This window comes from Mauremys reevesii, linkage group 11 (assembly GCF_016161935.1).
Source record: "Mauremys reevesii isolate NIE-2019 linkage group 11, ASM1616193v1, whole genome shotgun sequence".
Classification (NCBI taxonomy): domain Eukaryota; kingdom Metazoa; phylum Chordata; order Testudines; family Geoemydidae; genus Mauremys; species Mauremys reevesii.
In genome coordinates, this window is record NC_052633.1 from 76,823,535 (window position 1) to 76,841,705 (window position 18,171).

The 18,171-nt window shown below is 48.7% G+C and overlaps 1 protein-coding gene across 1 annotated transcript in view; it reads left to right on the plus strand.

Moving 5' to 3' along the window:
- The window catches only part of LOC120374953 (unconventional myosin-X-like), a 220,960-nt gene that overhangs the window by 20,202 nt on the left and 182,587 nt on the right, over nucleotides 1-18,171 (plus strand). Inside the window, exons 3-5 of the mRNA XM_039495411.1 lie at nucleotides 8,175-8,362; nucleotides 8,789-8,923; nucleotides 16,604-16,728. Of these exons, the coding sequence (XP_039351345.1) occupies nucleotides 8,175-8,362; nucleotides 8,789-8,923; nucleotides 16,604-16,728 (448 nt within the window). The remainder of the gene's footprint in view (nucleotides 1-8,174; nucleotides 8,363-8,788; nucleotides 8,924-16,603; nucleotides 16,729-18,171) is intronic.

Here is an 18,171-nt window from a genome sequence, read left to right on the forward strand (position 1 = left end):
TGTGTCCCAGAGGGGAACTGCTCAGTGATCTCCCACCTCTGCGCAGCCACTGGCATGTGCTCCCCAGGGCCAGGCTGGAGCATCCACATTTATTTGACAAATAAAATTTGCAGATTTTTAAAATACTGTGCGCAGTATTCTTAATTTTTTGGTGCAGAGTGTCCTCAGGAGTAACTTATCAACACTGAATTTCATCTGCCATTTTGTTGCCAATTTACCCAGTTTTGTGAGATCAATCTGCAACTCTTTGCAGTCACTTTTGGACTTAACTACCTTGAGTAAATTTGTATCACCTGCAAATTTTGCTGCCTCACTATTTCACCCTTTCCAGATAAAGAATATGTTCAACAGCACAGGTCCCAGTAACTTCCAAAAGGGGAAACCACAAAAATGAGGAAGCTAGTTAAATGGAAATTAAATGGAACAGTCACAAGGATGAAATGCCTGAAAACTGCATGGAGAATATTTAAAAATACCATAATAAAGTTTCAAAGTGAATGTAAAGCCTAAATAAAAAACAAAACAAAACAGTAAGAGGACCAAAAAAAATGCCACTATGGCTAAACAGCAGGGTAGAAGAGGCATTTGGAAGCAAAAAGGCATCCTATTACAAAGTGGAAGTCAAATCCTACTAAGGAAAATAGAAAGGAGCATAAACTCTGGCAAATCAACTGTAAAAGTATAAGGCAGGCCAAGAAAGAATTTGAAGAGCAACTAGCTAAAAACACAGAAACTTAACAGCAATTCTGAGGGCCTGCCCCAGACTGAGGTACCAGTAGAGGAGGTTTTGGAACAAACTGATAAATTAAACAGTATTTAAACTTATCACCTGAAGGAACTCCAAGATGAAATTGCAGAACTGCCAACTCTGGCATGTAACCTGTTGCTTAAATCAGCCTCTGTAGAAGATGATTGGAAGGTAACTAATATAATGCTGGATTTTTAAAAAACGCTCCAGAGGCAATCCTGGCAGTTGCAGGCCAGTAAGCCTAACTTCTGTACCAGGCAGATTGGTTGAAACTTTAGTAAGGAACAAAATTATCAGACACATAGATAAACACAACATGCTGGGGAAGTGACAGCACTGCTATTACTCATGGGGGCATTCTGTGCCAAAAAATCAAAAATTCTATGCACAGTATTTTAAAATTCTGCTAATTTTATTTGTCAAAATAATACTACATAATCACGCCAGTTACAGTTATTTTGGTAATTTAGTTCAAAATACCTGTCAGCAAGGATGTCTGTAACAATATGGACACACACTCAAATTGCCCCAGGAGTAGAGAGTTAAAGAAACTCCAGTGAAAACCCAGTGCCACTTTCTCTGCCCTCTAACCCTAAGCCCCAGTGCCCAAGTCCAAGGAGGCCAAACACCTGTACTGGTTCAGATGTAAAGTGTACTCTACAGGGGGGCGCCAGCTCAGTATTGCCAACCAGCAGGCCATTCTCAACCGGTATCATTCAACTCCTGGAACTCGATGCTCAGGTTCAAGGAGCTTGTGCCAACTGAGTCCAGGGAGGAGTTTGGAGCCATAGTGGAGGAGGGCAAAGCAGTGGCGTGTACCTCTTTTCAGGCCTCACTGTACACTATGTACTCGGTGGCATATACTTTGTCCTCCGGTATCACCATGAGGCGTAGCTCGTGGTTACAAGGTTCAACAGACAATACAGGACCTGCCTTTTGATGGGTCAGGCCTGTTCGTGGAGCAAACTGACTCTTGGCTGCATAGCCTAAAAGACTGAAGGGCTACTATGAAATCCTTGGGTATGCACAACCGGCAATCTAACCTAAACATTTCACACCTCAGCAGCAGCAGCAGTGCTCCTACCATCCTTGGCTGAGGCAGGATTTTTACAGGGGCAGGAACGGCAGATGGAAGTCTGCCAAACCCCGTTTCGGGCAGGACCAGGGCCCGACCAAACCATCCTTGGGTTCCAAGCAGGCCTTTTGAAGGGGCACCTGAGGACAGCGCACCAGACTCATTTCCGGATCCTTCTCTGCCCTTTTTGAATAATTTGTCCTACTTCTGCTGTGCTTGGTCCCAAATAACCTCAGACCACTGGGTCCGCCACATGGTGGAAGTGAAATACTCTCTTCAGTTCTGCTCCTACCCTCCTTCCCACCCCCTTTCCCCGTCCCTCTTCAGGGACCCCTCACGAGCAGCTCCTTATCCAGGAGGTGCAGGTGCTCCTCGCCATGGGAGCAGTGGAGGAGGTTCCTGAGGAGCTAAGGGGCAAGGGATTCTACTCCTGATACTTCCTAATCCCAAAGGCCAAAGGGAATCTCAGACCCATTCTAAATCTGTGCAGACTCAACAAGTTCATGGTAAAGTTGGAAGTTCCGCATGATCTCCCTGGGCACCACTGCTGATTTTCGGCTTGAGGATGACGCTGAGAAAGACTGGGAGCGATTCCGCAACACTGTCCATACAGCTGCATCGAAGGGGCCCTCCACACGCAGGCGGCAAGACTGGGTTGACGAAAATGATGCAGAAATCCAGGCCTTACTTGCTGAGAAGCACCACCTGCATCGTGCATATCAGAACGACCCATCCTCAGCGGCAAAGAAGACCGCCTTTATCAACACTCGCAGAGCAGTACAGAACCGACTGCGCAAAATGCGGGACTTGTGGCTGAGCGCCAAAGCAGATGAAATACAGGCGTATGCGGACAGGAATGACTATAAGCAGTTCTATGAAGCCCTCAACACACTCTATGGTCCACAGTCTTCTGGGAGCTTTCCCCTCCTGAACTCTGATGGCTCTGTGCTCCTCACAGAGAAGACGCAGATTCTCCAGAGATGGGCTGAACATTTTGAAGCAGTTCTCAACTGCCCCTCAGTCATCAATGATGAGGCCATTGACAAGATGCCCCAGGTTGCAGTCAATGACTCCATGGATGCTTCACCAGAAGAGGACGAAGTGAAGAAAGCCATCAACCAGCTGTCAAGTGGCAAAGCCCCAGGGTCAGATGCCAAAGCAGCAGAGGTGTACAAAGTCGGTGGACCCATGCTGCTACGGAAACTCACTGAGCTGTTTCAGTCCTTCTGGAAGCAGGGATCCATTCCACAGGAATTTAGAGACGCGTCCATCGTGCACCTCTATAAGAGGAAGGGCAATCGCCAGGTATGCGACAATCACCGTGGAATCTCGCTGCTTTCTACAGCGGGGAAAGTTCTTGCATGGGTTCTGTTGAACTGATTGATCACTCACCTGGAGCAGGGCTTACTGCCAGAATCACAGTGCGGCTTCCGCAAGGGACGTGGGACTATTGACATGATCTTCGCTGCGTGTCAGCTACAGGAGAAATGTCAAGAGCAGAATCGTGAACTCTACACAACTTTTGTGGATCTCACGAAAGAGTTTGACTCTGTCAGTCGCCAGGGCCTGTGGAGGATCATGTCGAAATTCGGCTGTCCAGACAGATTCAGACGAATGGTACGTCAGTTTCATCACGTTATGATGGTTCGTGTGCTGGATGATGGTGAAACATCTGAGGCCTTCCCAGTCACCAACGGCATCAAGCAAGGGTGTGTTTTAGCACCCACTTTGTTCAGCATGATATTCTCTGCCACTCTGACTGATGCCTTTCAACACTGCACTGAAGGAGTAGGCCTGAAGTACAGAACTGACGGGAAACTATTCAATCTGAGGCGACTGGGTGCCATCACCAAGGTGAAGGAAACTGTACTTCGAGACTTTCTCTTTGCCAATGATTGTGCTCTGAATGCTAGTACAGAGCCAGAAATGCAAGCCAGTATGGACAAGTTTTCATCTGCATGCTACAACTTCGGTCTCACTATTAACATCAAGAAGACTGAGGTCATGCACCAGCCAGCTCCCCATGCTCTGTACTCAGAACCGTCCATCACTGTAAATGGACAGAGACTTCAGGCAGTGGACCACTTCACGTACCTGGGCAGTACCCTTTCCCGAGCAGTGTCAATCGATGATGAAGTAAACTGCAGAATTGCTAAAGCCAGCTCTGCATTTGTCCGATTGCGCTCCAACGTCTGGGAATGTCGAGGGATCAGCCTACCAACGAAGCTGAAGGTCTACCGAGCAGTGGTGCTTCCAACTCTGCTGTACGTCTGCGAGACGTGGACTGTCTATCGGAGTCATGCACGAAGGCTCAATCACTTCCACATTTCCTGTCTGCGAAAGCTTCTAAAAATCAGGTGGCAGGACAAAGTGCCCGATACTGAAGTCCTTACCAGAGAATGTCAGATGAGCGCATTCCTAAACAGCTCTTCTACGGAGAACTCACCCAGGGAAAGCGCTCCCATGGAGGACAAAAGAAGCGGTTCAAGGACACGCTGAAGACCTCTCTGAAGTCCCTCGAGATCAACACCGCCACATGGGAAACCCTCGCACTGAACCGTCCAGCATGGCGCAGCCTCATTCACACAGGCAGTAATACCTTTGAGGCGAGGCGTACTGCTGAGGCTGAAAGAAAGCGTGAGCTGCGCAAGTCCAGAGCTGCCTGCACATCATCGACAATGCCATCACATGTCTGCCCGACGTGTGACATGACATTCCACACCCGAATCAGACTGATCAGTCATCTTCGGACGCACAGAGCCCGGTCATCGAACGAATGAGTTGTTGAAGTCTTCATCGACAACGATGGACGAACATCATCATCATCATCATCATCCCCTCCCTGGATCTGGGAGACTTGTATGCCGCCCTTGACATGAAAGATGCATACTTCCGTATAGTGATCTGCCCCGCACACCTGCGCTTCCTACGCTTTGTGGTCAACCACAAGTATTACCAATTCCCTGCCCTACCATTTGGCCTCTCAACAGCCCCCTGAGTGTTCATCAAGTGCATGTCAGTCGTGGCTGCTTTCCTCTGTCGCTAGCAGGTGCAAGTATACCCTTACCTCAACGACTGGCTGCTCAGGGGCCACACCAAGGCACAGGTGCAGTCCCAAATCTGTTTGGTCAGGTGCACATTCAAGCAGCTGGGTCTCCTCCTCAACTTGGGGAAATCGACCTTGGAACCAACCCAGAGAATAGAATTCATTGGGGCAATGTTAGACTCAGTTCAGGCATGAGCTCTTCTGCCAGAGACCCGATTCTGAGCCATCACAGACATAATTCAAAGCCTCCAGCAATTCCCAACCACCTCGGCCACATGGCTGCTTGCATTTATGTGACCTAGCACGCCAGGCTGCGGCTCAGACTGCTGCAGGCATGGATCCCATCAGCCTACTGCCTGGGGTGCAACAGCTTGAATTCAGTGGTCACGGTGCCAGGGCAGGTCCTCACGTCCCTCCACTGGTGGCTCGACCCCCAAGTGGTGTGTGAAGGAGTCCTCTTCCACAACCCTTGGCCTTCCTTGTCTCTGGTTACAGATGCATCAGTTCTGGGATGGGGGGAGCATCTGAGGGACCTCCAGACACAGGGCCTGTGGTCGCAGGATGAGCTCTCCCTACATATCAACATCAAGGAGCTGAGGGCGGTGCGCCTAGCTTGCCAGGCCTTCCAGGCCCAACTGCAAGGCCAGTGCACAGCCGTTGTAATGGACAATACCACCCCCGTGTTTTACATCAACAATCAGGGTGGAGCCTATTTCTCTCCCCTATGCCCAGAGGCCCTCCGCCTCTGGGAGTTCTGCATAGCCCACTCCATTCACCTGGAAGCATCCTATCTACCAGGAGTTCAGAACACGCTGCCGTACCACCTCAGCAGGTCCTTCCGCACACACGGGTGATCCATCCGGCCAGATGCCATGCACCTCATTTTCCAAAGGTGGGGTTTTTCCCAGGTTGACCTGTTTGCCACCCGACACAACAGGAAGTGTCCAATGTTCTCCTTCCAGGGTCACAGCCCAGGCTCCCTCACAGACGCATTCCTGCTACCTGGAGAGGTCACCTGCTCTACACCTTTCCCCTGTTCCCTTTCATGCTCAAGGTCCTGCTCAAGGTCCACAGGGAGGGGGCAAAGGTAATTCTGATAGCTCCAGTGTGGCCTCAACAACACTGGTACACTATGCTACTGGAGCTGTCAGTGGATGCACCGGTCATGTTACCTCCCCTCCCCGACTTACTCACTCAGGACCACGGTCGCCTCCATCACCCCGGCCTGTGGTCCCTCCACCTCCTGGCTTGGAAGCTTCATGGCTGCAGCCCATGGAACTTCTGTGCTCAGAACAAGTAAGGGAGGTCCTCCTCGGCAGCAGGAAGCCCTCCACTGGAGCCGCATAGCTGGCAAAGTGAAAGAGATTCTTGTGTTGGTGTGACTAGTGTCGTACACCGCCTCTCCAGCCGCCTGTAACCTTCGTCTTGGAGCACCCCCTACACCTGAAACAGCAAGGCCTGGCGGCATCCTCCATAAGGGTACACCTCACTGCTACCTCGGCCTTCCAACCAAGAATTTCTGGTCGATCCGTCTTCGCCAACCCTGTGGTTGTCACTTCCTCAAAGGTCTGGACTGCCTACATCAGGGGTCGGCAACCTTTCAGAAGTGGTGTGCCGAGTCTTCATTTATTCACTCTAATTTAAGGTTTTGCGTGCCGGTAATACATTTTAACATTTTTAGAAGGTCTCTTTCTATAAGTCTATAATATATATTTATATTGTTGTATGTAAAGTAAATAAGGTTTTCAAAATGTTTAAGATGCTTCATTTAAAATTAAATTAAAATGCAGAGCCCCCTGGACCGGTGGCCAGGACCCAGGCAGTGTGAGTGCCACTGAAAATCAGCTCGCGTGCCGCCTTTGGCACGTGTGCCATAGGTTGCCTACCCCTGGCCTACATCCCCAGATCAGGCAGCCTGTCCCTCGGTGGGACCTTAACCTGGTCCTCTCCAGGCTCATGGGGCCCCCATTCGAACCATGGGCAACTTGCTCCCTCCTGTAGCTGTCATGGAAGGTAGCTTTCCTGGTTGCCATTACTTCTGTGAAGAGGGTGTCTGAGCTAAAAGCCCTCACCTCTGACCCATCTTACATGGTTTTCCACAAGGATAAGGTGCAACTCAGGCCGCACCTGGCCTTTCTCCCCAAGGTGGTGTCGCACTTCCACACCAGCCTGTCAGGAAAATGTCCTATCTTGCTATTTCTCAGGGACCTGCTTTCTTCTCTGTCACCCCAGATCTTCTTTCAGCTCCCCTCCCCCCACCAATGCACCTTGCCCCTAACCAGGACGGACCACCTCCGAGGGGTAGACCTATGCAATGCTTGGCCACTCTGCTGACCGAGAGCTAAGGTTGCCCATTAGTGCCCCTTGTGATGTGGCCCAATGATTATTTCCCCAAGGTGCTGCTCTTGGACATGAGTCTTGAGTAGTTTGGTGCCTGTAGCATCTCCTCAGCTCTTATGCTTCTGCCAGTCTGGGTCCTGTCTTTCAAAGCTCCATCTATTCTGCCATCGTACTGTGTCCACATATTACATGCAGCAGGGAGAAACCATGGGTTGCTCTTGGGTTTACGTAACTCCGGGTGTCTGCAGTTTGTTGCTTGGCAGTGATGTGAAATGCTGTCCTCTGCTGGCAAAATATAGTACCACCAGCAGCACCGTGAGAAATTCATTGGTTACACCTGGGCTGAAGATGCGGCTATTTGGAATTGGGGGTGTGCAGCCCAAGATGAGAAACCACAGTACAGGAAGAGCAAGAGGAATGCACAGAGGGCAGGGAGTTATGCAGGGATAGGGATGGCTGTGCTTGGGCTTTATTATTGATCTGCATGGATTGGGGACAGGATGTGTCACTCTCACATTATTGTTCTATGGGCTAGACAGGTCCAGGTACTCTCCACTCAGCACAGGATCTGGGTGGGGGAGAGGCAAAGGTTGTTCTAAATCACCTTTTGGCCTTGATTCAGTTTGCCAGCAGCAAGTGCAGTCCAAGCAGCTGGGTTCAGGGGAGGATCTGGCCCCATATTTTGAAATACTTTAAATAAAAGCTTTAAACAACAAGCCAAACAAAGATGTTTTGTTGCGGAGCAGTAAAATTTTAGCTCCTCCTCCCCCCACCCCTGACTTTGCAGCACCCCTCCCCTCAGGGTCTGTTTCCTCTCCTCCTCCCTGTATTGGGAGGCCATTGGCTTTGGCGCTGTGGCTTCTCTCAGGCTCACTCACTCCCACCATTAATTGTTTCAGAGTCCTGGCTTGTCGGTGGCTTTTCTGGTACTTGATTTTCGCACTATATTTTGTTTTCTCCCTTAGACGAACATTGGTTCCATCTTGGCATCAGTAAATCCATACAAACCCATCTCTGGTCTGTACAGTGCGGCCGCCATGGACCTGTACAGACGGCATCACCTGGGTGAGCTGCCGCCCCATATCTTTGCCACTGCTAATGAGTGTTACTGCTGCTTGTGGAAGCGTCACGACAGCCAGTGTGTTCTGATCAGGTTAGAGACTAAACATACAGCTAACCCCCGGTTGTATTACACTCCCCACTCCCACCATCCTATGTGCAATGGCACCTGTGTTCCTACCCCTTGTCTCGCCTATGCCTGCAGTAGTGGTGGAGATGCCCCACATTTGGTCCTACAGACCACTTACATAAGGACATAAGAACGGCTGTACTGGGTCAGACCAAAGGTCCATCTAGCCCAGTATCCTGTCTACCGACAGTGGCCAGTGCCAGGTGCCCCAGAGGGAGTGAACCTAGCAGACAATGATCAAGTGATCTCTCTCCTGCCATCCATCTCCACCCTCTGACGAACAGAGGCTAGGGACACCATTCTTACCCACTTATTCTCCGTTCTCCCTGGGTGGGACAGCCACTTGCTCTGTTCTGGGTTTGTGAATGTATCATGTCTGTTCCTTAACAGCGGAGAAAGTGGAGCTGGAAAGACCGAGAGCACCAAGCTGTTGCTCAAATTCCTGTCAGCCATGAGCCAGAACTCTCTAGGGGCCCCTGCATCTGAGAAGAGTACTCATGTGGAGGAAGCCATCCTGGAGAGCAGGTACAGTTCATCTTCATGGGAGAGACAACCAGTGAGCAGTCAGGGACAGTGTCTGCAGGGGTGAGAGGGGCCCTGTATGGCTGGGGCAGCTGTGTGACCTTTATCACACAACAGCCCTTTCACCTCACTGAACAACTAAAGAATGATAGAATCATAGAGTTTGAGGCCAAAACAGATCATTATATCATCTAGTCTGACCTTCTGTGTGGCACAAGCCATCACCCAGCACTCGCACATTAAACCAAACAATGGAAATGAGACCCACAGAGAATAGGGGGGACCGAGGTGCACCAGCACTCCAGGCCCCTGCAATGGCAGGGAAATGATTAAATGAACTATACACAGATAATCCTGGCAAGTGACATGCTGCAAAGTAAAGCGAATCTACCCCCTAAGATCATTGCCTATCTGACCTGGGGGAAAATTCTTTCCCAGCCCCACATATGGCAGTCCGTTAAACCCTGTGCATGTGAGCAAGAACCAGCCAGCCAAGCCCCTGAGGGAGAATGCTCGGTGCCACTTCAGAGCCTGGCCGTCCCATCCAGTGTCCCATCTCCAGCCATGGCCACTCCTGATGGTTCAGAGGAAAGAGATTAAAAAACCTGCCAGAATACATTGGTGATGGCGGTGGGGTGGGGGCAGGGATCCCTTCCTGTCCCTGAAGGTGGCCAGCTGAAACCCTGAACTGTGAGCACCAGACTCTGAAGCATGAACGTTCAGGTACCACAGTAATGAGTGCTGTATAAGAACCTGAATAGAAAAGACTGTAACGGACCTTCGCAGCTGGTATTGGCACATCTAAGCAGTGATGGTATTAAGCAGGGACAGCGTAAGAAACATACACTCTGGAAGTGCAGACCCCTTGTAAAGGGCCAGTACAGTGGCTGCTTCCCAAATAGCCCTTTGTAGTTCTGTGGGCCTGTGGCACTTCAGCACTGTTTTCTTCCATGTCTGCCCTTAGGCATGAAACACTCCCCAAACTAATCTGTAAAACCAGCACCCTGTCCTCAGACCCACCTCTGTCACGGGGACTGTGATACACTGCCAAATGGTAATGGTTGGGCAGGTGGCTAGCAGGGATAACTGACATCACTCAGATCCTAAGTCTGTTTGTCTTTTAAATCTTTTAACTGGGCCTGCAGTGAGTCTGTATAATGTTATGTCCCTTTTGCTGCTACCCTCTTCTTGCTTCCTCTGTGACCTCAGTTCGTTACAGATACTTGTTGTGTTTGTCTTTAAATAGATTGTAAGCTGTTTGGGGCAGGGGGTGTTTTCTGTTACTTGTGCAGTACCTGGCATAATGTGCATCCATCCTAGGCCTTTGGGAGAAGTTGCAATATGAATAGTAAGACTAATATATAATGATTAGATTCCCCACTCTGGGTTCCATGCTGCTGAATGAGATCAAGGTGGGAGTTCTCCATTCTCCTTGGATGTATAAGCAGAGGAATACTGAGAAGCAGGGAAGTGTGATTACCACTGTATACAGCATTGGTGAGACTGTTACTGAATATTACATGTCGCTGTGGTGTGCAGACTTTAAAAAGAGTGTTGATAAATTTGAGAGGACTCAGAGAAGAGCTACAGGAATGATTCATGATCCGGAAAATTTGCCTTTATACTGAAAGACTTAATATGTTTTGTATAGCCAAGAGAAAGTTAAGAGGTGACTTGATCATGGCCTGTAAGATTTCTGATGACTGAAAGTGCTTTAATGTGGCAGACAAAGGCATAACAAGATCTAGTATCTGAAAGTGGAGCTAGACAAGTCAGATTAAAAATAAGGAACACCTCTCTGACAAGGAAGGTAATTAATGATGGGAACAACTTATTCAGGAGTGTGGTAGATTCTCCATCATTTGGTCTTTAAACCAAGCCTGGGTATCTCTTTCGAAAAGACACACTGTAGCTCAACCAGAAGCAGAGCAGTCTCTAGGGTAGGGCGAATCGGGATGGTCACCCTGGGCCCCGCCTTTTCGGGGAGCCCCCTGGCGGCCACCCTGAATCGCCGTACCCTAGGGATGGTCTGTGTGCATGTTGTGCAGGGGGCGCTAGGCTGGCCCCTGGGGGGGAGGCAGACAGGCTGAGGCGGTTAGCAAGGGGCCTGGTACCGGCAGTGGGGTTCAGGTCCGCACTCACCGGCCGGAAGCAGCTGGCTCTCGGTGTCGCTTGGGGAAGGAGGCAGAAGCAGGGAAGAGACGGGGTGGGGGTGGGAAGAGGCGGGGTGGGGGTTTGGGGGAAGGGGTGGAGTGGGGGCGGGGCAGAGGGGGGTGGTTGTCCTGGGCCCTAGGAACAGACCTGACCAGAAGTAATGGGCTCAGTGCAGGAATCCTTGGTGAGGTTTTGTGACCTGTATTATGCAGGAGGTCAGATTAAATTACCATAATGGTCCCTTATGGCCTTAGTGGTTCCTTTACTTCTCCCTGGTAGCCAGTTAGAATGAGCCCCAGACGAGATATGATGGGAACAGTCCTCAGCTGTGCTGAGCTCCATGCTATATGCGAGTCTGCCACAGACCTATGTGGACCCCTCTACTGTGGTGAACTGTGTCCCCATATCTTTGCTATTGATGGGGACAGACGAAAAGGTGGTTCTAAGTCACTTTTGTGCTTCCGACGAAGTGGGTATTCACCCACGAAAGCTCATGCTCCAAAACGTCTGTTAGTCTATAAGGTGCCACAGGATTCTTTGCTGCTTTTACAGATCCAGACTAACACGGCTACCCCTCTGATACTTTGTGCTTCCTGTGACCTGGGGCTTGGCTGGGATCTGATCCAGTCTCCAGCTCAAATTAAATCAGTTACTGGCTTCTCTAACCTGTGCCAGCTAGAATGCCCTCTAGGGACCCTTTTCCTGTTTGAGCATCGGTGTTGTGTGTGGCATTCAGGCTCTGCCCTCTCTAGCCTCCAAATGGCTGTCATACCCCCTGCCTGAGGCTGGAGAATTCTCAGCAGCGCCCAGAAAACAGCTTGAAGGTCACCTTTTTATGCTACTCCAGTGGCACCGAATGACCTTAGTGGGGCTGAGGAACTGGGCTAATGCGTGCAGAAAGCCAGCAATGCTATTGTTAAATTTCAGCTCAGACTCGCTCATATTAAAGGCTCTCCTGGGTGGTGTAATGTTATCGTAATCTTGTTTACTTGCTTTTTGTGAAGTTCATGCTTTGTATTTTCCCCAGAAATACAGTCTCTGAAAACTTCCTTAGCCCAACTGGGTTAGTTGCAGTGATGTTCTTGTTTGTTGTGTTCCCCTATTTTAGCTTCTTCATTAGAAATGTTAACGTATCTCTCACATTTACCTATTGCTTGCTTGGTCTCTTCAGGAGACTTGATTTCCAAGACAGAGAAAATGTATGAAAATATCCAGATTTGTACTTGTTTATTGAAACTTCAGCATAGTGTTTCTAGTTTTGAGATTTTTACGTGAAGATGCTTCTTTGTTAAACTGATATCCTTCCTCCATGAAAGAAAGCGAGTGCTAGAAGGATTTTGAAAGGTGCATAAAACAGGTTTTTGATGTTTTCTCTAATATTTATTTTATTTTCCCAGGAGTTCTACTCCATCCTCATCCTCCTCGACCTCTCTGCTCCTTTTGACACTGTTGATCATACCCTCCTTCGTGACATTTTGTCCTCCCTTGGCTTTTGCGACTCCGTCTTCTCCTGGTTCTCCTCCTACTTCACTGGCTGCACCTTCAGCATCTCTTTCGGTGGGTCCTCTTCCTTCCCTCTCCCACTGTTCATGGGGTCCCACAGTGCTCTGTCCTTGGCCACACTCCTCTCCGCTCCCTTTACCCTTCTCTCTGGGTGACCTCATCTGCTCCCACGGCTTCAGCTCTCATCTCTAAGCCAATGTGTCACAGATCTACCTCTCCATTCCTGATCTGTTTCCTTCAGTCCAGTCCCATATCTCTGTCTGTTTCTCTGACATCATCTCCTGGATACTTCTCACTGTCCACTTTTTAACATGGCCAAAGCCAAACTCCTGATCTTTCCTCTGAAAGTGTCATCACTCCTCCATTTTCTGTCACTGTTGACAATACAACCGTCCTCTCTGCCATTCAGGTTTGTAATCTGAGAGTCATCTTATCCAGACTGTGTCTAAATTCTGCAGCTGCTTCCTTTGCAACATTTCCAAAATCCAATATTTTATCTCTCTCCATATAGCTAAGACTTTGGTTCCAGACCCTCCTCATCTGCTGTCTTTACTACTGCTGCCTTCTCTGCTCAGGCCTGCCTGTCACCCATCTCTGTTGCCTTCAAAATGAAGCATCTAAGACCATCCTTCTAGCCTGTCACTCTGTCACCCTCACCCCTTTGAATTCCTGCCCTGCACAGGCTTCCTGTTCTCCACTGCATCAAATGCAAACACCGTCTGGGCCCTTCACAACTCTGTTCCACATACATATCTACGCTTGTCTCTCACTGTGTTGCCTCCCCCATTCTCTCTGCTTCACTAATAATGGCAGCCTTAAATGACTATTTGTCCAGTCTCCCACAAATGCCTCTGCACCTTCTTCCATGCTGCACCTTATGCATGGAATGCCTCACTGAGCTGAACTGTATAGCCACTCCCCTCTGCTCCTTCAAGTTCTTCCTCCAGAACCACTTCCGCCATAGTCCCTGCTAGAAATCAGCTCTTCAGTGAATGCTTGCGGCTGCTGCAGTTGGAGAGAGCTGATTTGATTTAATTATTATTATTATTTAAATTCAGATTATTTAGAACTATCAGGATTGTCAAATTGGTAATTAACTTGCACAATATAACTGTGGTAACCATGTGGTCTTATTATCCTCACCCATGTCCTCCCTTCCCCTTCTGTTTGTCATGATCATTTTGTTTCAGATTAGACCCTGATCCTGCAAATATGTATGTGTGTAATATTGTACATGTGCAGTGTTGATGAACCAGTGGGACTACTTGTGTGTAAAGTTACTCATGTGTAAGTATTAGCAGGATCAGGACTTAGATAGTAAGCTGTCCGGGGCAGGGACCACACTTCCTGGTGTGTTTGTGCAGCTCCCAGCACAGAAGAACCTGGTCCTGCATGGGCTGTCTGGGTGCTATTGCAGTACAAATGATTTCATTTTTGCCTTTGTTTAAAGCCTGTTTTTCGAAGGATAAAGTATAAAGGTAGAGCTTGAGGTTTTGTAAAGCTTTCCCTACATTTCAGTGTCACTCCCTTCACATAGCTAACCTTGTCTGAAGTCAAGACAACCTGCTATTTTCTGCAAACTCCAGCAGTATTTGATCTCAAATAACATTGTAGGTCATAATTATTTTTTTAACCTTTTCATAATCCTGAACCTGCTTTTCTTTGAAACTGCACAGGTGAGACTATGGGAATCATCCACACATTCAAAAAATATATTTCTCAGAGTGATAATGCAATCCTCTTGTTAAAAATCACAATGAGTTTTAGTGTTAAATATAAACCTTCACAGAGCATTCCTGCAATGTGGCCTTGACTTTTTCTTTATGTTTTGTTTTCCCCAGTGGACTTTTAATCTTTGTATTGGTTAAACCACTGGCTCTCAACCTTTCCAGACTTCTGTACCCCTTTGAGGAGTCTGATTTGTCTTGTGTACCCCGAAGTTTCACTGCACTTGAAAAGAACTTGCTTACAAAATCAGACATAAAAATACAAGTGTGTGTCAGCACACTATTACTGAAAAATCACTTACTTTCTCATTTTTACCATGGAATATAAATACTTTACTTACATTTAAGTGTATAGTATATAGAGCAGTATAAACAAGTCATTGGTTATATGAAATTTTAGTTTGTACTGACTTCACTAGTGCTTTTTATGTAGCACTTTGTAAAACTAGGCAAATATCTAGATGAGTTGATGTACCTGGTGAAAGACCTCTGCATACCCCTAGGGTACATGTAAGCCTGGTTGAGAACCACTGGGTTAAACTATTAAATGGAATATTTCTAATCCTGGTCCCATTTTGCCTGTTTGAATGAAATTGGCTTTTCCCCCTTGAAGTGTAATTAATATTGTTCTGCGGAGAAACAATCAAAATCTCTAAGCAGCTCACTGCAGTTATAACCCAACATTGTCCTGGTAGTTTGAACCAGCTGAGGCTGCTGGAAAGCTAGTTTTTAAAACAAGTCAAGTTTTTTTTAATTTCCTGATCAGACTGAAGTTTTAAGACTTGAATCCAGTTGGGAGCATATTAGTATAATTGGGACTCAATTCCAATTGTAAATAACAGCATAAATGTTCTAGAACCACTGGTTCATATTCCAGCATGGCCATCTCAGTCATTGATCTGTACAAAGCAAATTAATTTAGCATATATATTTCTCGCTTCATGATTGTTTGAAAACATGTAATGTTCTCCACCTCATGGTGTTGTAGTTATGCCATCCCATTTTCAGACGGGGAAGTTGTAGCAAAGAAGTGGCTTGCCCAAGGCCGCAGACAGAGGTCGTGTGAGAACAAGGGTTGGGACTAGTTCCGCTAGATCATGGGTGGGCAAACTTTTTGGCCTGAGGGCCACATCTCAATATGGAAATTGTATGGAGGGCCGGCTGGGGCAGGGGATTGGGGCACACGGGAGGGATGAGGGCTCCGGCTGGGGATGCAGACTTTGAGGTGGGCTGGGGCTGAGGGGTTTGGGGTGCTGGAGGGTGCTCTGGGCTAGGATCAAAGGGTTTGGAAGGTGATCAGGGATGTGGCAGGGGGTTGAGGTGGGAGGGGGAGGGCTCAGGGGTGCAGGGTCTGGGTGATGCTTACCTGAAGCGGCTCCTGGAAACCGTGGCCCGTCCCCCCTCCGGAGGCAGGGCCATGCTGCTCTGCATGCTGCCCTGTCCACAGGCACCGCCCCTGCAGCTCCTATTGGCCGTGGTTCCCGGCCAATGGGAGCTGCAGAGCCGTTGCTTGGGGCGGGGGCAGCGTGCGGAGCCCCTTGCCTGCTCCTATTTCTGGGAGCCCCGTGGACCTGCTGCACACGCGGAGCAAGGCAAGTCCCCGACCCTGCTCCTCGGCTGGAGCACTGGAGCGGGGAAAGCTCGCAACCTTGCTCCTCGCCAGGAGTCGAGGGCCAGATTAAAAGGTCTGATGGGCCAGATGCAGCCCATGGGCCATAGTTTGTCCACCTCTGCACTAGACCACCAGAGTCCCTGCAGGTTACTTAACAACTGAGGCTTTTCCATGCTGAATGGACATTAAAGATCCCAGGGCAGTTTTCTTAAGACAGGGGTTTGCCCCAAACTTTGGTGACCTTTCTGAAAATCTTGGGCAACAAGAGTCCAGTTTACCTCTACTGCATAGTGTTTTATTGTGCATCCTATTAACAAATTATTGTCCTGGCACCTCTAGCTTCCAACAGCAATAAAGGCATAGCCAGGAGGGGACTTGTTTTGGATGTGAGATGGGCCCAAACAGTGCTAGTGCTGATTGCCCCCATGAACCTGGGTCTGATTTAACTAATCCCAATCCCAGTGTTTAATGTCTATTTAGTAGTGTGTTATAGCTACCTCCTGCCAACACTGCCAGCCTCTCCCCTCCAGCTCTGCCTAGCTTATTTTACCTGCCGTTTCCTCCCCACTGTGTTATGGTGAATGTAATACTGAGATGGCAGAATGCACCTGGTGCAAAGCTAATCCTGCCTGAGTCACACTGGTGTTGGTGCTGCTGTTCAGGTCCATGATTGTCTTCCTTCCCCAGCCCTATCCTGGAGGCCTTCGGAAATGCCAAGACAGTTTATAACAACAACTCCAGCCGCTTTGGCAAGTTCATCCAGCTGCACTTCTCCCATCATGGACATATCCAGGGAGGGCGAGTCACCGATTGTATCCTTTCCTCTTGCCGCCTCTGCCCCTTCCTGCTCCAACACACACATCAAAGAGGGGAGGAGCCTGTGGAGGCTGAAAATGGGTGGGCAAATTTCCCTGTAATGGTGTGATTTTCTTTGTATCTTACTTAGAACAGGTAAGGCCATGTCTACTCTGTGAGCCCTGAGGAGTTTGCACTACTTTATCCTTCCCTGCATCTATAGATCCCTTAATATCTATGCATGAGATCGGAACAAAGTTTAGGTTCCTCTCCCAAAATATCATGAATACTTTAATCCACAGAAGTTTGTAGAAGAGCAGGCCTGTTATATCATTTAGTTCATGCTGCTCCCTTGGAAAACAACAAAGGATTGTTCCTCTTTTGTGTATGTTCTCTTGGGATCTGCGGTCAACAGCCAAGTCCTGGCTGGGAGTTAAGAACACATTGACCGCCATGTCCAAGCTGCACTCAGACATAAGGAGCAATGGCAGCTGTAGGGAGCCAGTTGCAGCTCTCTGATATAAGAGCAGCCCAGTGCCAGTGCACAGGGGCAACCCTGAGATATGCCGGGGGAGGACTGAGCAGAGTCGAGGTCTGCTCTTGTGCAATCCCCACTGCTGGAATGGCTTTGACACGTCCCCTCCCCTTTCCCATCACACTGGGATTGGGGGTGGGCAGCTGGGGTAGAAGGCACTGGACATCAGCAGAGTGGTGAGTGCTCCACAGGCCATCTCTGGCTGCTTTAAAGCACTTTGTGCAGCTTACAAGGCACAAAGAGGCCCTGACAGACTGGAGACTCTGGCCCACAGAGTCAGGTGGCAGCCCAGTTAGTGACTTATTGTGGGGGAAATTTTGGCTTGAGTGACTTGCTCAAGGCCATCCTTGGGTGCCTAAAGGTAAGAGACCTAAATAAGTGACTTGATTTTCAAAGATGCTGAGCACTGCAAATTCCACTAACTTCCAGGGGAGCAGCAGGTGCTTAGGACCATTGAAAGTAATTCTCCCTTGTCCAATGCAGTTGCTGGTACTGTTTTCAAAAAAGAAAAGAAAAAACAATTGGGACAGAGTGACAGCTGAGCCTCTCCTCTGCTCTTCTCTCCTCTCCCACTTTCTGCAGTTGAAGGCTCCTCCATCTCAAATAGAAGTTGGGGCAGAAATCACTAGGGAAGTTTTCTGGCCTGTGTTATGTAGGAGGTCAGGCTAGATTATTATAATGCATCACTTCTGGCCTTAAAAACTATGAATCTCTAGCTTCTGTGATCTCACTGGATACCCTGGGCTTGACCTCTGCCTCTCCCGGGATACTCTGCCCTGCCACAGGCCCTGTGCTGGGCCTGATCTCTCTTCCACTCTCTCTCTCTTAAATCTCTTGTTCTGAAAGTAATGCTCATGGCTTTTCAGTGCCTCTTTCCTATAGCCTGAGGCCTGGTCTACATATAAAACATAGGTTGACCTAGCTA